The sequence below is a fragment of the Triticum dicoccoides genome, chromosome 4B (genome assembly GCF_002162155.2).
Source record: "Triticum dicoccoides isolate Atlit2015 ecotype Zavitan chromosome 4B, WEW_v2.0, whole genome shotgun sequence".
In the NCBI taxonomy this organism is placed as follows: Eukaryota; Viridiplantae; Streptophyta; class Magnoliopsida; order Poales; family Poaceae; genus Triticum; species Triticum dicoccoides.
Window position 1 is genome coordinate 258,753,648 of NC_041387.1, and position 18,527 is coordinate 258,772,174.

Below are 18,527 nucleotides of genomic sequence, written 5' to 3' on the forward strand. Positions count from 1 at the left end.
ACAAAAAACATGGAAGGCAACTTGAGCATCAGTCTCAGGTTGTTACATCAAGATGGGAATGGGCCGGGTCGGCCCGCTGGGTCACTGACCCGGCCCAAAATCTCGAGGCCAATGGGCCAGGCAGGTTGGCCTTAAGCAGTAGACGGGTCAGTGGAGCCGGCACCATCTGACCCGATGGATCACACGGGTCGACCCAGATGAGAGCTACGTCCTAGTCCATCTCTGCGGCGCCCTCGACCAATCTCTTCCGCCCTCGGCCGCCCCCGACCGTCTCTGCCACCGGCCGCCCACGACCGTCTCTGCCGCCGCCCGGCCCTGGCCATCTCTGCCGCCGCCGGCGTTCCTCACGCTGGTGCGCCTCAAGCTCGCCGTCCCGGTCGCCGTCGAGCTCTCCATCCCTGTCGCCAAGCACAGGTAGCTGGCTAGCTGCAGCGCTGTGCAATTTTTTGCTTCCTGTACTCCTGTTCGGGCTGTAGCTGTGTAGCAGCGGCTGTGCAATTTCTTGCTAGCTAGGATTAGTAGCTAGTAGGATTTATGTTGATTTCTTGCGTCTTGCACACGTAGCTGCAGTGGCTGTGCACATGTTATTTTCTGCAAAATTGATTAGTAGCTAGGATTTGTGTTTGAAGTTGAGATTGCTTAAATCTGCATAAGTGATTGTGGAGAATTCCCTTGTATTGTTCTCTGATTGAGATGAATCTTCCATGCTGAGAATTGATCCATATGTATGATTGTGTACATTCAGTTTTTGTATGGTTGTGCATTAGTGTAATGTTGTGTGTAATTCTAGCTGAATTTTGGGTTGGCCCTGGGGTACCCAATGGGCCAGCGAGGCCACGGGATTTAGTCAGAATGGGTCGACCCGTGGCCCCTTAAAATTGGCCTTGAGGCCACGGGCCAGGTCCAAGGCCAGGTCTGGGCCGGCCCATTCCCATCTTGATTGTTACAGGGTGGCTCTTAGTCACCTCCTGGACAACAAGTCACAGTGTCTTGGCTTTGTTGGGATGGAAGCGTGGCATAGGGTACTCTCGTTGTGCAAGCACTAGTACTAGTGCAGAGGTTTGGTGGTGATGGCATGCATGATGATGATGATGACGACGACGTATATTTTCCGGTAGGTAGGGCTTTTATATTTTTGATGAGGTGGTATACCTCATGGTGATAGTAAACTTACGGTGGCAAGGTTACACCCTCTTTTTGATGTAATGGTGGGATGACACCATAGTAGGTGAGATGAACTTGCGATGCCTTTAGGCATATGAATCGCGCATAGTTATGTTCATTATGTTCTTCTCAACTTATGTTGCTTGTCCTACTTGTATAAATCTTGTTCTTCTACCCTAGTAGATGAGTGGTATGTGGTGCACAAGGATGGTTCCATGAGTCTACAATGCCATGAACAAGTGAATGGTTACAAAAACTACTGTTACGAAGGAACTAAGATTAGGGAGATGAAAGATGATTACTCTAAATTGGTATTCAAAGAGAAGAGCAAGCATGAAATACCCAAGGCTGCAGTTCTTCATCCAGTTTATTATTATTGTGTTTATTAGTATTGTGGTCTTGATGTTATCGTGTGATCAATGATTGTGTGTTTATTATTATTGTTGTTTTGATGTTATGACAACACTGATTAGGATGGTAGCCGGTAAGCTCACAACATCAGGCCAAATGTGTGCTACCAAACACAACCTACTGCATCAGCCCAGCCAAAAATCATGAAAGGCAGGCAACCAAACACCGATGGGGAAGTTGCTACCCTGATGCAAGCAATCGATTGCATGCAACAAAACATGATGCAAAACATGATGCAAAACGGCCAAATTTGATGCCAATAACCAAACACGCCATAAGATAACAAACTCATCCTAAGATAACAAAACTCAGTGTGCCTTCTTGCATCAGTTTGTTTACCGAGACATCAATGTCAGTGCATCGAACAGGCATACAATTTTTAATATAATAGTCGTGCAACAGCATCAAACTCTTAGCTGTACGAGTCGTATTTGTCAGGATTAGGCCTGCTATGGAAACTACCACATCCAATATTTATACCAGTAAACAGAAGTCTCGGAAGGATTTATTTTTTTTTAGTTACAGAGATGAAACAGGAAATTAAATTGACTTCCTAGGCAATACCTCAGGCCCACTGCCCTTTCATCAAAACCAATACATCAAATTCAGATTTTCTGGAGGTGATTTATGCAACAGTTGACACGGCATCATCATGTCGTTGGAGTTTCAGGTATGCCACCTGCCTATACCTGGGAATGCCACAATCCTTCCATTTGTTAGTCGAGATAAAAAACTGAATTCTACATGAGTAACCAGTTGAACTAAGGAAAACAACGGATGCAAGCAGGCGCCCACAAAAGCTCCCCATGCGTACTTATTTTGTTGTGCCTATTCTATAATCTGTTGTGGAAAATTAGCAGCAAAGTAAGCAAAAGCGAGTCAAACGAACACTACAATAGGCAAAGGCAGGTTTGAGCAAATGGGATTATGATAATCCACCGCAGTGCCAAACGCAGCATAAAGCTCAATGTAGTGTGATTTTAATTTGAGATTAACATAGGATTGACTTTGGATATACTTTATTTGGGCTTGGCATCCCTAAAGGAGACGCAAAAGGTTATTAACTTATTATTTCTACTTAACCACATACTGCTCATACTTGTTACCTCAGCCAACTCATACTATCTAATTTCCTTGTATGCAAAATGACATGCATATATACTCCTCTGAGTACATACTCCCCCTCCCGCTCCTCATACCACCAGGGAGACTAGAATGAGATCAGGGCTTCAGATGTGATCATGAGATCGGGACATTTGGGCGATCGGATGTGAGATCAGGGCTTCAGATGTGATCATGAGATCGGGACATTTGGGCGATCGGATGGTAATCGTAAGGTACAAATGGATGAAGGTGGGTTTGGATGACACATTATGCATTCAGACCCCTGAGCTCAGCTTATTACATTGCGAATTCTATAGATCCTTATTCTCTGCCGCTCCTAGGAGCGGCCTCTCTCTTGCCCCCGATTGTTGGGCCGGCTCCCAATTGGTGTCTCAGGCGGAGAACGCGGCCCTTACGGCCCCCTTCTCCGAGCAGGAGGTCTGGGATGCCATCAAGGACATGAATTCCTCCTCGGCGCCTGGACCGGATGGCCTCCCTGTTAAATTCTTCCAGACCTTCTGGAACGTGATTAAACCGGAGGTCATGGCTATCTTCGACGAGTTCTACGTTGGCTCCATTGATCTCGGACGCCTCAACTACGGGATCATCTCTCTCATCCCAAAGGTTCCTGGGGCGTCCGACATTCGTCAATTTCGACCGATCACGGTCATTAACGTGATCTTCCGGATCCTGGCTAAAGGGTACGCCAATAGGGTGACCCTGCTGGCCGACCGTGTGACGTATCCCAACCAGTCGGCTTTCATTAAGGGTCGTTACATCCTGGATGGGGTCCTAGTCCTTCATGAAGTCCTCCACGAGGTCCGCTCCAAAAACCTCAAGGCGGTTTTTCTGAAGATTGACTTCCATAAGGCTTACGACACGGTTAGCTGGCCCTTCCTTCGGGTGGTCCTTCTTCGGAAGGGTTTTGACGACCGGTGGATCACACGTGTCATGCAAATGGTCACTTGCGGTCGCACGGCCGTGAACATAAACGATGAGATTGGCCCTTTCTTCCCCACCCTATGTGGGGTCAGACAAGGCGACCCATTTTCCCCGTTCTTGTTCAATATGGTCGTGGACGCGCTGGCATCCATCCTTGATAAGGCGAAAGCCGCTGGCCATATTCGTGGGATTACTCCCCACCTCGCCGGTGGCTCCGGGATATCCATTCTCCAGTATGCTGACGACACTATCATCATGGTTGAAGGCTCGGAGACTGATATCTCCAACCTCAAGTTCCTCCTTCTCTGCTTCCAACAGATGTCGGGCCTCAAGATCAACTTCGACAAGAGTGATGTGATGGCGATGGGATACTCCCCCGCTGAGTCTTTGGCCATCGCCAACAGGCATAATTGCCGCATGGGCTCCTTCCCCACAACCTAATTGGGGACGCCGATTAGTGACTCCCGGCTAACCGTCGCGGACTTGCGCCCCTCCGTGGCCAAGCTCCAAACGCGCGTCGAGCCCTGGCAGGGGAGGTGGCTGTCCAAAGCAGCCCGAACTATCCTCATCAACTCTTCCCTCTCCAGCCTCCTCTTGTTTCTCATGAGCTTCTACAGCCTCCACGAGACCCTTCACAAGGAGATTGCCAAGATCCAGTCCCGCTTTTACTGGGCGGGCGACAATGATAAGCAAAAGTATCATATGGTCAGTTGGCCTGACATTTGCAAGCCCCGGGAGCAAGGTAGCCTTGGCATCATGTGCTCTAAACGGATGAATATTGCCCTCCTCTCCCGCTGGCTTTGGCGAATCTCGCAAGGGCACGGTGGTCTTTGGCTTGACATCATCCGGAACAAATACTTGCGCGGACAGCCACTCGCCTTTTGCCAAAAGTCTGGAGGCTCTCAGTTCTGGCAGTCGATCGTCCAGCTTCTTCCGGTTCTCCGTATCGGGACCTCCATCTCGGTGGGCTCTGGAGCTTCGACGCTGTTCTGGTTTGATCGTTGGGCCGGAGACACCCCCTTCACGGCTCGCTTCCCTGGCCTCTTCTCCATCTCCGTCGACCCCGTGATTTCTGTTGATAGGGCCCTTCTTGACTTAGGGCGCCTTGCTTTCCGGCGGGCCTTTGGCCCCATGGAATCCGCCGCCTGGCGTGAGTTGCTTGACTGTGTTGCTCTCCACAAACCGTTGGTGGATGGTGGCCCTGACCTGGTGCGATGGCGCCTTGAGCCTTCAGGCCAATTCTCCACCAAGTCGCTATACCTGGCCATCGCCCCATCTGCCGCCCCCCTCCCTCTTTCGATGGTTTGGTCCATCCGCCTGCCTCTGAAGATCCGCATCTTCATGTGGCAATGGATTCGCAGTCAGATCCCGTCCAGGGTGGAGGTGCGCAAGCGCAATGGCCCGGGTACTGGCATATGCCCGCGGTTCCGAAGACTCGAACCACATTTTCTTCTCCTGCGTTTCCGCCCAGTTCCTTTGGAGCTGTTTTCGCGAAGCGGTCGGTGGAGATTGGTGCCACACCAACTTCCCGGACTTATTTGCCGAACTCCAGATGTCCCCCGCGACTTCTCGCCACATTAGGTGGCTTGAGATTGGGGTCCTCGCCTGGATCCTCTGGACTGTCCGCAATAAGCTAGTGATTCAGCGCACTCCTCTTCGTCGGTCTACTGACGCTCTCTTCAAACTCTCGGGTTTCTTGCAGCTTTGGCGGCCGCTTAGCCGCCCCCTGGACTGCGACGCCATCTCAGCCTTCATCGCCGACCTCCGATCGATGGCCGTTCGCCTGTCGCCACCGCCCCCGCCGCCTCCGCCGGAGCCAGACTAGGCGACATCTTCGTCCGGCATGTTCTGTCCTTTTTTATTTCTGGGCTTGTTGAGCTGTGCCCTCAGCAGAACCTTTGTACTTGATCGTGAGACTTGGGTGTGTGCGTGTGTGTGGACTTGATTATGTATGTGTGCTCTCTGACGGTTTGCTTTATCTAAAGCCTTTTTCGGTATTACATTGCGGAATGCATGAAACAAATATTTCTGTTCATGTAAAAAATATTAGGAAATGCAGAAAACAAGAGTCAAAATCTGCTCTAAGGTTTTTTTCCGGAAAAAAAATCTGCTCTATGATTATCTGTACGGTACTGAGATAGAAATATCCCAGTGAACTTCTGAATCTGTCATCAAGAACACAAACTTGTAAATGGCCATCTCCACTTTTTGTACCCATGCTTGTTTGCGAATCTAAAAATTATACTGCACATCAAAGTGTTCTTGCCTAGAAGAAGTCTTCTTTGCCTAGTAAAAACATCATCAAAGTGTCTCTCTCCCAATGTTGGCTCACAAATTGATGAATACAAGTACAGCAAACAAGACTTCATTGGATGTAAAAGCAAAGAAGCTTGCTTCAATAAAATTAATGAACAAGAAGAACGTGAGATGGACAAGAGCAGCATGACATTAAGTCTGGAATTGTCCAGGCAAACCACACCATCCACTCGGGAAATAGATCTAGCAAAAGGGGGACATTGGAGCTACGACCAGATCTAGCAAAAGGGGAACATGGGGGCCACGCCATCCACCTCCGCCGATCTACGCCACCGCCGCTCAAGTTGCCCTAGGGACAGGCTGCTGCGCAGGGCTCAGCTGTAGCAGCTAAGGGCCAGCAATCAAGATGCCGTTGCGCACGCCGCTGCCACACCACCGCCCGGCCGTGAACGCCACCCTGTACAGTAGCATTCGGCTGTGGCAGTCGAGGCACTACGCCGCTGAAATCACATGCGGAAGGCGGCATATGTGGCTCGGCCAGAGCCAGGCCAACCTGAACTTCCCCGGCGTTGCAAAAGCCGAGGAGGCGCACTTCCTCGCCCCCGAGATGCAGATTATTTCCCGCAAGGAGAAAGGCACATCGCCTTAGCGAGGCACATCGAATTGCCGAGGAAAGGGGTAGGGTGTCATGGAATTTGCGAAGACGAAATCCGTACCTTGTGGAGGCAGAGCTTCAACTCTTCGCCAAGGAGAAGGTCAAGGAAGACGAGATGGATCACAAAATCACCAACAACATCGATGGGATGTTCAAAGAGCTCAAGATGGTGGGGGTACTATGTCCCCGATGAGGAGGTCAAGCCATCAAATGGCAATGACCCAGGGCAGGCCTCTCTGACGGACCACAAGGGGTGATTGACCTTGACAACGAGGAGGACAACGAAGAACTCATCAAGTACCAGGCGTAATGATTTCTGATGATCTACTGTAGTACTATGGCGGTAGTATTCCGGTTTATCCTAGTGTTGTTGAATTATATTGTTTGAAATGTTCAATGTTGAACCAAAGTTTGAAATTTCAAAATGTGGAATGCATGATCAAGTGATCATTTTTAGGGTGCCACTTTGACATCACCGTTAAAGCAACAACCATCTTGGTGATGTAAAAAAAATTCCCCTACCCTATATGAGTTTTTACATCACCACATTTTTCATCACCTGTTGGAGATGCTCTAAGTACCCCAAGTGACCTCCATAAAAAATTCCATTCAATTATTTACACATAAACTGCTTTTGTACATAAAACCGGTATACTGCGTAGACTAAGGGCTCTGACCATAATTTTTATGTGAGAGTGAATAATTAATAAGGTATATTGGAAATGATAAAGACATTTGTCTAAGAGGTATATTGTATGTGAGAATGTACAACAACAACAACAACAAAGCCTTTAGTCCCAAAAAAGTTGGGTTAGGCTAGAGGTGAAACCCATAAGATCACGCAACCAACTCATGGTTCTGGAACCTAGATAGCAAGCTTCCACGCACCTCTGTCCATGGCTAGTTCTTTGGTGATACTCCAATCCTTCAGATCTCTCTTTACGAACTCTTCCCATGTCAAGTTCAGTCTACCCCGACCTCTCTTGAAATTATCAGCACGCTTTAGCCGTCCGCTATGCACTGGAGCTTTTGGAGGCCTGCGCTGAATATGCCCAAACCATCTCAAACGATGTTGAGCAAACTTCTCTTCAATCAATGCTACCCCAACTCTATCTCATATATCATCATTCCGGACCCGGTCCATCCTTGTGTGGCCACACATCCATCTCAACATGCGCATCTCCGTCACACCTAACTGTTCAACATGTCGTCTTTTGGTCAGCCAACACTCAGCGCCATACAACATTGCGGGTCCAATCGCCATCCTATAGAACTTGCCTTTTAGCTTTTGTGGCACTCTCTTGTTACAGAGAAGCCACAAGCTTGGCCCCACTTCATCCATCCAGCTTTGATTTGATGGTTCACATCCTCATCGATATCCCCATCCTTCTGAAGCACTGACCTCAAATATCGAAAGGTGTCCTTCGGAGGCACCACCTGTCCATCAAGGCTAACTCCTCGTCCTCATGCCTAGTAGTACTGAAACCGCATATATATATATATATGTATACACACACACACACACACACACACAAAACATCTAATTGTACGCGCCGGTCGCTCAGTGAGCCGCTCGGGCTGGGAAGCCACACCTCCGCCATACTAGAGAAAATGATGGTAAAAGCAACTGGCAAATATCGTAACGGGTTTAATTTTTGTTACCGCTCCCTTGCGTCTCACTCCTGCCCTGCATCTCTGTTTGCTATTTAATCACAGTAGAAAAACAGTATACAGTAACGAGATAAATGCTTTGCGGATGCCACGCGTGGCACTAAGACCCACGCCTCTTACCACTAACCACTACTAGATCCTCTAATCGTAAATAAAAGATCATCTAGTAATTGGTTTATCATATATTGAAAGTAGCATTACCATGTAGGCATGATACTGAAAAGTGAAGAAACCTCGTAAAAGAGAAAAATGATGATAATATACATTACTAAATTACTATGTTCTCTTCAATCTGTTACTACATTCCATTAACTCATTACTACATGCGAATTTTCCTAATCGTGTATAGCTAGATTATGCGGAAATTATGCGGAGAGGCCCAATGAACATGGTCCATTACTACATGCCATTAACTTGTTACGATGGATTATTCTCCCATGCTTTAGCAAATGAAGGTAAAAACACTAGTGAATATAGTAACAAATTTAATTTGCATTACTACAGCCACACGACTCTTGATGGTAATAGATATTAGAACATTACTATGTTCCCTTCACTCTGTTACTGCATTCCATTAACACATTACTACACCTAATCATGGATAGCTAGATTTATGCGGAACGGCGTAATGAAATGATCAATTACTACATTCCATTAACACGTTACGATGGATTTCTGTTACTACAGCCATGCGAGTCATCTCCGCCCCGCATGTCTATCTCCATTACTACTTTCTGTTAATTAATTACGATGGATTTTCCACCCGGTCCAACCACTCACGGAACAGGGGAATAGATGGTTCGGTCAGGCTAATTAGCCCGCCGATGGCTGGTTGGGTTGGGTGGCCGGAGCGCACGCTAGCTTATAATGCGCTCAGGAGTACTTTAGCAGGTATATATATATGGCTGTGCTAAAGTGCGCCTGAGCGCAAAGTTGCTAATCGTGCGCTCCGGTCAGACTACGCGCACCACTCCCTCGCCTCTGTAATCAAGGAACCATCGAACCTCGCGTATTTTTCTTCCACCTAGTAGTAAATTTAGTGGGAAACCTAGTAACGATATTAATTTCATTACTATTGCCTCCCCCTCGTTCACGATCCGCGCACATATGACATAGTAATGAACAATAGGAAACATAGTAAAAGAATTTATTACGTTACTGCTGCCCGATCTAGTTTTATAAGTGTCCGCTTCCATTAAAAAACTATGGAATATAGTAATCAACCATCATAACCGTTACTGTCTGGACAATTGTCCTAGTAAATGTAATGAGAATTAGTAGTAATAAGAGTTCTCCAATGGTAAAGCGAGAGTATTTGCTAAAGTAATTGAGCGATTTTTTTTCAAGTAATGTAGGGATTTTTCACATGGCAGATCACCGTAAAGTTGAAAAGTTTCAGGCTGTAGTAACACATACAATGCAAATTACTACATGTGGCTTGCCACTTACGATCAAAAGAAAGTGTGGAACCACGTGGGGTGGGTTGGATCTGCGGAGGGGTGCACATGCAGTTACTTTTTTTTCCTAATCTAGGTACGGCTCGATGGCTTGCTAAAGTATGCCTGCGCGCATGGTGGCTATCGTACGCTCCGGCCACTTCGAGCCAGCCGGTGCGCTAAGTAGCCAGACACGCTAACCAGGTGCAATGGCGTGCACGCGATCGTGGAGAAAAAAATCGACCGTAACGACATTACGACCAAAACTACTCCACCCACTTTGGGATGCCTGGTAAAAAATCTAGGTTCATTACTATCCTTACTTAATATATTACTGCCAACGATAAAAATCCTAGGTCCATTACTATCTATAGTTATTCTATTACTAGTAATGTTTTCGATATGTCAGTGCCTAGTAAAAAAACCTAGGTTCATTATCATCCATACTTAATATATTACTGCCAGTTGTAAGAAGCCTAGGTCCATTACTATCTATACTTATTCTATTACTGGCAATGTTTAAGGATGAAACCTTCGATATGTCAGTGCCTAGTAAAAAAACTTAGGTTTCATTACCATCCATAGTTAATATATTACTGCCAATGGTCCATTACTATCTATACTTATTCTATTACTGGCAATGTCCAGGGATAAAATCTTTGATATGTCAGTGCCTAGTAAAAAACTTAGGTTCATTACCATCCATACTTAATATATTACTGCCAATGAATAGTGACCGAAGATCAGGACGTAGCGGGCAAACACATAGTAATAATATTAAATGTGTTACTTTTTCTTCCACATGCCGTTACCCTCAAACAACCTGGCTTGTGGCATGACTCCTGATTAGGAGCGGCCGGCGCGTAGCTTAAGTAAAAATGCGCGCACGCACATAATGGGTCAGACTATTCATCACCCAGGGTGAAGAATAATTTCTTTGCTCTTTTATTACATCACTACACTACATTTTTTCATCACGTAAATTTTGTCTTACGTCAAAAGTGAAAGAGAAGGTAATAACACATGTGTCGATTGAAAAAGGTACAGTGACAATTAATATGGATCGAGGGGGGGGGGGTGTATAAAATGTACATACTACATACAAATGTAAAATTACTCATATCTTACTTTCTTTTACCGATTTCTGTGTAATTAGCAGAAGAGCTCGTGTGTTGCAACGGGAGAAAAAGATACCACATGCCCCTAACCCAATAATCCTGAGTCAAGACCCCAATAGGTCCATGTTCTTTATTTCAACATGACATTCCATCTGTTTTGCCGTTTGTCCCCCGTCTCATTCTTGCCTACGATGACCTTAGTGCTTACAGAACCACATCGTGTTTGAAAGTGGTCAATCCTAAGTCGTCTCTCTCTCGGCATAAGATGAGAATATTTTTTTCCCTTGCTAGGTTTTGGCAAGGTGTGCATGTGTGGTTATCGATGGTTTCTTTCGTCTCCAATTTTATTTGTCGAGGTGTTCATTTGCAATCCAGATCGGCACTGGTACGAAAGAAAGACGGATCGTGCGCTACTGATCAAGGTTTCGCTCTAAATAGCATTTTAAAAATGGTTAAGAGATAAAATGAAATCATATTCAGATTGCACATATTTTTTCTAATCAAATTTCATATATAGCATGTTAAAATTGGAGTTAGGGTTTAAAAGATATGAATATTTCAAAAAAGCATTTGCTCTCGATGGATTGCGGGTTAATTACCATAAAAGGCATGGTGTTTCCTATAAAAATGCAAAAAAACAAAATGTTTGTCACTTAAAAGTGAATTGCAGGTTCATTACCACGAATTGTAGGGGGTTTTCTGTAAAAATAAAAACAAAGGGACTTTGTTTCACTGGACGCAATTATCTTAAGGTACTTCTAAAAACAAAGGTGGGCACATTATGTACTTTTTTTCACAATCATAACGTGCCCCCTTTGTTTCACTGGTAAAAGGACGCGATTATCTTAAGGTACTTCTAAAAACAAAGGGGGGCACAATCATAACGTGCCCCCCTTTGTTTCACTGGAAAATCGCGTCCTTTTACCATTGGGAGTTTCTCCATTCATTAGTGGTAACAAACTCTGAGATTTTTTTTACTACAATTAGCAAAGCTTTTACCATAAGGTGGCAAGAGGTTGGTTGGTCGTGCGCATGGTGTCTAACTAGAGCATAGAATTAGCGCTTTTGCGCTCAGGCTTTATAACCTAAGTTAGCACTAAACTATCGCATTAGTAAGGCAAGACAGTCAGTTGGATATATTGTTGTTATCTTCTACTCCCTCCGTCCGGGTTTATTAGGCCTAAAGACAACTTCTCTTAGACCAAGACACATAATAATTTGCTCACATAAATTCTTCAATTCCACTCTCAATGCACTCTCTCACATGCATGCAGCCAATGAAAAAGCACGCATGAAGTGTATTAATTTCCCATTCATGGCACCAACAACAATGGCTTTCAAGGCAACCAATGAAATGGTTGCACGCATGCACCTTTCCAAAGCGAGGCCTTATAAAAAGGGACATGCTTGTGATGCTAAGAGGCCTAATAAACCCGGACGGAGGGAGTACTACCTTAAGATAAATAATATAATCTAACGCAAGACAGTCAGTTGGATATATTGTTGTTATCTTCTACTACCTTAAGATAAATAGCATAATCAAAATAATTCACAGGTATAGCAACATAGATCACAAGTTCACAACCAACATTTTTTCGGTAGAAAGATGTAATACCTTTGAAGATGAAGAATGGGAACATGCAGGCCTTCTTCAGAAAGAGTAGCATGCACTAATTTGAACCAGACATGGTCACACAAGGGGTAGAAGTGTTGCTAGTACTCGTAGTAGTATTAGAGTTACTTTCAGTAACCCTCTCATTGCTTGGTTCTGTAGTGAGACAAACTTCAGAAGTAGATGTTGTTGGGCTATAGCTTGGTCTACCACTTCCTCTAGTTTCCAAACGCTCCATCATCCTCGATACAGATGCAATTCCATTATTAACTTCGCGTCTCACTTCAGAACCAAGATCAGACACAGATGAGTTACGTGAAAAAAGCCTCTCCTTCCACCCTCGAGTACTTTTTGTAATAGATTCTTTGTACCTGAATTGCATACAAGGTTAAGCAGCTTTGAGAAAAATATTTATTAAATTATAAGGAATACGTCCAAATAAATTTACGTACTTCGAGGAGACAGCATTTAAGCGCAACTTTAGAGAATCTGAGAAAGACTGAACATCTGATGGCCCAGCCCTGTCATTACCTACTGGAGTTGATTGTCCAGAGGAATGTCTCCTGATAACAGCAGAATCATCACATAATTTGATCACCAAAAATATTAGCATAGGCTGTATAGCTCAGTTTACCTGTTGAAAAACCTAGGACTGGATACGGGGGTACTATTTCCAGATGAAACAACAGCATCTTGTTCAGCATCGTAGGTAAGGACCCCCGGACTTTGGTTGCCTGCTTCTTCAATGGGATTAGCATGTGGTGGTAAGTCACCAACTCTGGGAACAAGAATCCTCAAGTCGTCAGCACCTTCACCCTGAGCAGAAGATGATGAAACAGAGCCAGCAGGAGTATTTGGATGTGCAGAGAAAACCAAGAACTGTGGGCTGCCATGAGAGCCAGATCGGTTCCTCTGCCCCTCTCTTCTACCATGTTGGTGTGACCTTCCCATTGCTGCAGCAGCAGCTAGGTGTTGCAGTATACGCTCTTCAATTTCAGCATCATTAGCAACAACAGGTAACTGCACACGATCACCATTTGAATTAGGATAACATAAGAAAAAGCACTTCACTGGTCAAAGCAGAAGAAATATGTCACAACAATTAGTTCCAGAATACATACATGCTGCACTTCGAAATCACCAAGAGCAGAATGATGAAATATAGTCGTATTTCGAGTTTGATTGGTTCTTATATTCCTCTCCCGCTCTACTGCCTCCAGAAGCTCTTGACTGAGATATTAGTACAGCCATAGTTAGAAAAATTCTACTCCCTCCGTCCCATATTAATTGACGCTCAAATGGATGTATCTAGCACTATTTCAGTACTAGATACATCCGTTTGAGCATCAATTAGGCCCTCTTTGATTCGCAGGATTTTCAAATCGTAGGAATAGGAAAAGTATAGGGTTAGAGTGGCATGCACACATGAATCCTACAGAATTAGCATGGAGTGTTTGATGGCACAGGAAAAGCAAAGGAATTGTAAAAAGAGATTGGAGTGGATGTTAGATTTCCTATGAAATGTAGTACAAAAGATTCCATAGGAAAAATTCCTATGGGATCCAATCCTATGAATCAAAGGACCAACATAGGAAAAATTCTTAAGGATTTCAATCCTCCAGAAATCCTATAGAATTCCTTTGAATCAAAGGAGCCCTAATATGGGACGGAGGGAGTACGTGTTGAACAACATGTTTGGCATTTGAATATCCAATGAATATCAATATATATTTCCAGCACTTGCCTGGTAGGATCCTTCATACTGACAGGCTGCCAGCACATAGGGCACTGAGAACTTCTTTGACACCTACAAAAATACTACCGATCATTAATGTATAATGCACAAATATTTGAATAGGGAAAAAACAGTCCAAGCAATAGCCATGTCAAAGCAGTTCTATACACGCTCAATTAAACTGTAGAACATCCCAAGGGGACTTTTCAAGTGAAATAGTTTTCCAGTAAATTCCCCAGTAGCTTCCAATGAAGTACCACCTCTGTAACTAAATGTAAGACATTTTTTGACACTATGGCAGTGTAAAAAAAACGTCTTATATTAAGTTACGGAGGGAGTATAAAATTTCACTAGCTATAGTATCAAATTATATTTGGCATATTGCAAGATCAGCAGAAGTGTTGCAAACCTTGTAGGCATGTACACCTCATACTTATGATACATACAAAATATGTGAAAGGTAAGTTACAGTTGTGTAATCATCCATTAATGAAAACAAGCAGTTATGGAGTTATAGTATGCATGTAGTTATGTTGTTCATTTTCGACCGCAAAAAAGTTAAGTACGGTATAAAAATTAGCCACATGAAAAGAATATCAGTAGATTGGTAGTCAAAAAATACTTCAACAATGTATCTTTAAGATTGTTAACATACAACGTCCAAAATCGATGATAAAAATATATGTCCTTGAAAACAGTGAAGACATGTACAGGCGGACATCTCAATAATTCGATGAAGTACTATTGCCAATACACAAGCAAATCATATAGGATTTGCACCCAGGAAAACAGTACTGGAACAAGCCACCAGCAGAACGCTACTAAGTAAAAAACATGATTTTTAGGGACAGGAAAAGAACAATTAATCAGACTCAAGCTGGCCAATCCAGCAACTGCAAACCGAACAACTGACCTAAAGCGTACCAGAAGAAAACAATAACAGTCTATCTAGCTCATCTAGCATGCATGTCAAAAAATGGGTAACCTACTAGGTCAACTTAGAGATATATGTATGGTTCACATAAAACCTTTTTTACGAAGGGAAGAGTAAAGTCTATTTTAAATCAAAACTTGAATTTAACAGAAGACGAGCAGATTTCATAGTTCTATTAACCATTAGATTCAGGAGCCATATGAGTTCCAGATGGAAATAGGTACAGAGCGCACAACAAAAATATATAAGGTGGCCACAAGTCATGAGCTGCATATTAAAGTCAGTATCATACCATTCAAGAATGCATTGGAGATGGAACTCATGTTTGCAACCTGTCAACTGGAAAAGAAGAAATCGTAACAAAACGGTTAGAAGCTGACCTCTGAGCAAACAAAATAACCGAAAGAAATGACATCTTACTGTGGAAGGATCACTCTCACAGAAAGCCTCAAGACAAATGCTACATGCATCATCACATGCATCCTGGACCCCACCCTCTACAAAGGCTGCAGGCGATGTCAAACTCTCCATCTTGGCTTTCTCATCAGTTCCAGATGCCATTGCAAAGGAAAAAACAGCCCTGGAATCTAGAAAATGGATGTAAAAATAAAGGCACAAAGTTAACACTTCAAAACATCATAGCACTAATAACATAGAGATGAGAGTGAACATGCTCACTCTGACATACGAAACCAGTTCATAACAGATTTAGCAACAACAGAAAAAAAGTGGTGATATACAAACCGAATCCAAAAGCAAATGGTGCCAATATTTTTAATGAGACTGTGTAAAGTAGAACACTACATTAAATGTTATACCAGTCAAAAAACCAATCTAAATCCGCATAACAACATCCAATTCACAGGCCACCGTGTTCCATTTCAAGTTAAACGGGCTATATTTAGTTACATAATAAGAATTGAACAAGTTTTAGATCAAACTATGTTGTCCCTGGTTATACTAGAAAGCCAAATAGGCAAAGAAAGTAACAATTATATGCTAGGATTACCAGCTTACAGTAAAGCATTCGAAACGAGCTGAACCATCAAGCATCCGAAAGGTGAAAGAAGTACAGAAAAGTATGTTTTCCATGTACTGAGACATTGCATAAATAATTCTGTTACAAAATGCTAAAGAACCTCATCTAAAATTGGCACCATTTATTGGGATAGTCTAACTCATCCAATTAGCAAAACAGAAGGACCACAGAAGTCATTACTTAACATTATGTCATCAGTGATCACGCACCGGCAAGAGAAAGAGGACCGCTATTTAGTAAGTGGTGGCTCAATCAGTTGCACTTGTCGCAAATTTATTTATAACCCCTCACTGAGATCAAATCAAATGTAAAGCAACAACACAACCGACGAAATTTGCATCGCATTAAGCACTTAGTGAGCTCAAACGTCTCTAATCATGATCCAAGATACCCTGTCAACTCGCAGCGGAAAATTAGGTTAAAATAAAAAATGCCAGACTGCCAAACAAAATACGCTACATATCGTTGAGAGAAAGCGCCAATTATCCGCTAATCGAACCCCGATTCGCAGTTCGAACCAAAAACCCAACTAAACTCAAAAACACCAGCTACCTAGCACATCGCCTGGAATTTCCCCACATCCAAACCCCGCGCTGAACACCGCAGAAGCAAAGCCTAGCAGCCGAGATGTTTACCGACTGTTCACAACCCCGAATCGGGGATGGCTCGCCGTCCGATCACGATCGCGACGAACAAAAAAGGTGGGGGGCGCGGGCTAGCTCGGCGAGGGTCCTCCTGATCTTACCGGGCAGGACAGGGCGCCGACGAGACGCCTGAGGGTCGACCCGATTCGATGCGTGGATGAGCACGGAACCCTCTGTCTCCCTCTCGCTTTCTCTCTCGTCTCTGTATGAGCGAGACAGTGGGGAAAAGGGGAGGAAAGGAGGAGAAAGCTATTGCCAACAAACGCGTGCTTCATCTCCGCTCGGCCCCCACCTTACCAATGGGCCCCACTCCTATGACCACCTCACTTCGGGGTTTGCGCGCCCTCTGACGCGCATGACCTCACCATAAACCACTGACGTGTGGGGTTAGCCAAGTGTTATGGAGTACCGGTACGACCGCGGTAAGAAGGGGGATTGGAAGGTCTCGATAATGAGGTAAGTGCGTCCCATTTTAAGTACGCCTTGACCGCTTGTTCGCCAGTTCACGTTGCGCATCGGTGGGCGTTGCAGGGTAGGTGGTTCGAGACGGTGGTCGGTAAGAGTGTTTTTGTTTCGCGGGTGGGCATGGATCCAAGGTGTCAGTCGCGTCAGCGGTATTTTTTCGTAAAATCTATTATATTTATTATATAGATTCACTGGAAATACAAAGGAACATGATACGTCCATTTTGCATCATATTTTCCTACTGTCATTTATAGTGTTTACATTCAATATAACACTTTTGTGAAGTAATTCTAATGTCTTTTCTCTTATAATATGTAAGATTTATACAAAGTGGGGGATTACTGACAGTTGGATTCTAGATCTGAAAAAGTATGTCAGATATGCCTAGTCTGCACATTTCCAAATAAGCTGAAATTTTAAAGAGATTTATTTTGAAATATATAAAAGAAATTAGAGAAAAGAAATAGCAGAGGGGGCCACCCAGGTGCCCACTAGGCACCAGCGCGCGCCTATCCCCCTCCCCCAGGCGTGCCCCGGTGGTAGTGGGCTCCCTGACCAGCCTTCGGCGCCCATCTTCTGGTATGTAAGCCCATTTGCCCTAGAAAAAATCAAGAGAGGACTTTCAGGACTTAGCGCCACCGTCTCGAGGCGGAACTTGGACAGGAGCACTTTTACTCTCCAGCGAAGCGATTCCACCGGGGATATTGAAGCCACCGTCATCACCAACAACCCTCTCATCATGGGAGGGCCAATCTTCATCAACATCTTCAACAGCACCATGTCATCTCAAAACATTAGTTCATCTCTTGTGTTCAGTCTTTGTATCAAAACCTTATATTGGTACCTGTGGGTGACTAGTAGTGTTCATTACATCTTGTAATTGATACTAGTTGGTTTATTTGATGGAAGATTATATGTTTAGATCAATTAAGCTATTCCATACCCCTCTGATCTTGAGCATGAATATGTTTTGTGAGTAATTACTTTTGTTATTGAGGACATGTGAGAAGTCTTATGTAACACCCCGAATCCGATGCGCCAGGTGTCTTTCAGTTACCCGCCGTCATTGCCATGTCATTTGTTTGCGTGTTGCATCTTGCCATGTTATCATCTGCATTTCTTCTACATGTTTTTCAAAACTTGCATCCGTTCGGGTCCTCCCGGTTCTCTCCGTTGTCCGTCTTGAGCCCAACCACACTCCCACGCGCCGCGGCACCTCCCAGTCCTTGGTTTTGTGAGCCGCTGAAAAACGTTCTCAGAATGGGCCGAGATTTGCCGAGTGGCCTTGGTATATCACCGTTGGACCGCCCGTCAAATTTCGTTCCATTTGGAGGTCGTTTG

At 44.4% G+C, this 18,527-nt stretch overlaps 1 protein-coding gene across 4 annotated transcripts; it reads right to left on the minus strand.

Moving 5' to 3' along the window:
- Positions 1-1,868: 1,868 nt before the first annotated feature.
- Positions 1,869-16,972, minus strand: LOC119295933 (E3 ubiquitin-protein ligase RHF2A-like). Of its 4 annotated transcripts, none has more exons than XM_037574356.1 (9): positions 16,823-16,972; positions 15,459-15,625; positions 15,331-15,377; positions 14,114-14,176; positions 13,491-13,599; positions 13,004-13,389; positions 12,822-12,932; positions 12,373-12,740; positions 1,869-2,264 (listed from the first exon to the last, which is right to left on the minus strand). In XM_037574356.1, the coding sequence occupies exons 2-8, from the start codon at positions 15,597-15,599 to the stop codon at positions 12,428-12,430; spliced, it is 1,170 nt and encodes a 389-aa protein (XP_037430253.1). In that variant the 5' UTR covers positions 15,600-15,625; positions 16,823-16,972; the 3' UTR covers positions 1,869-2,264; positions 12,373-12,427. The 4 variants fall into 4 exon arrangements, with proteins under 4 accessions (XP_037430253.1, XP_037430255.1, XP_037430254.1 ...); XM_037574358.1 differs by having other exon boundaries at positions 15,459-15,618; positions 16,823-16,946; XM_037574357.1 differs by having other exon boundaries at positions 16,713-16,851.
- Between the last annotated feature and the right edge of the window lie 1,555 nt (positions 16,973-18,527).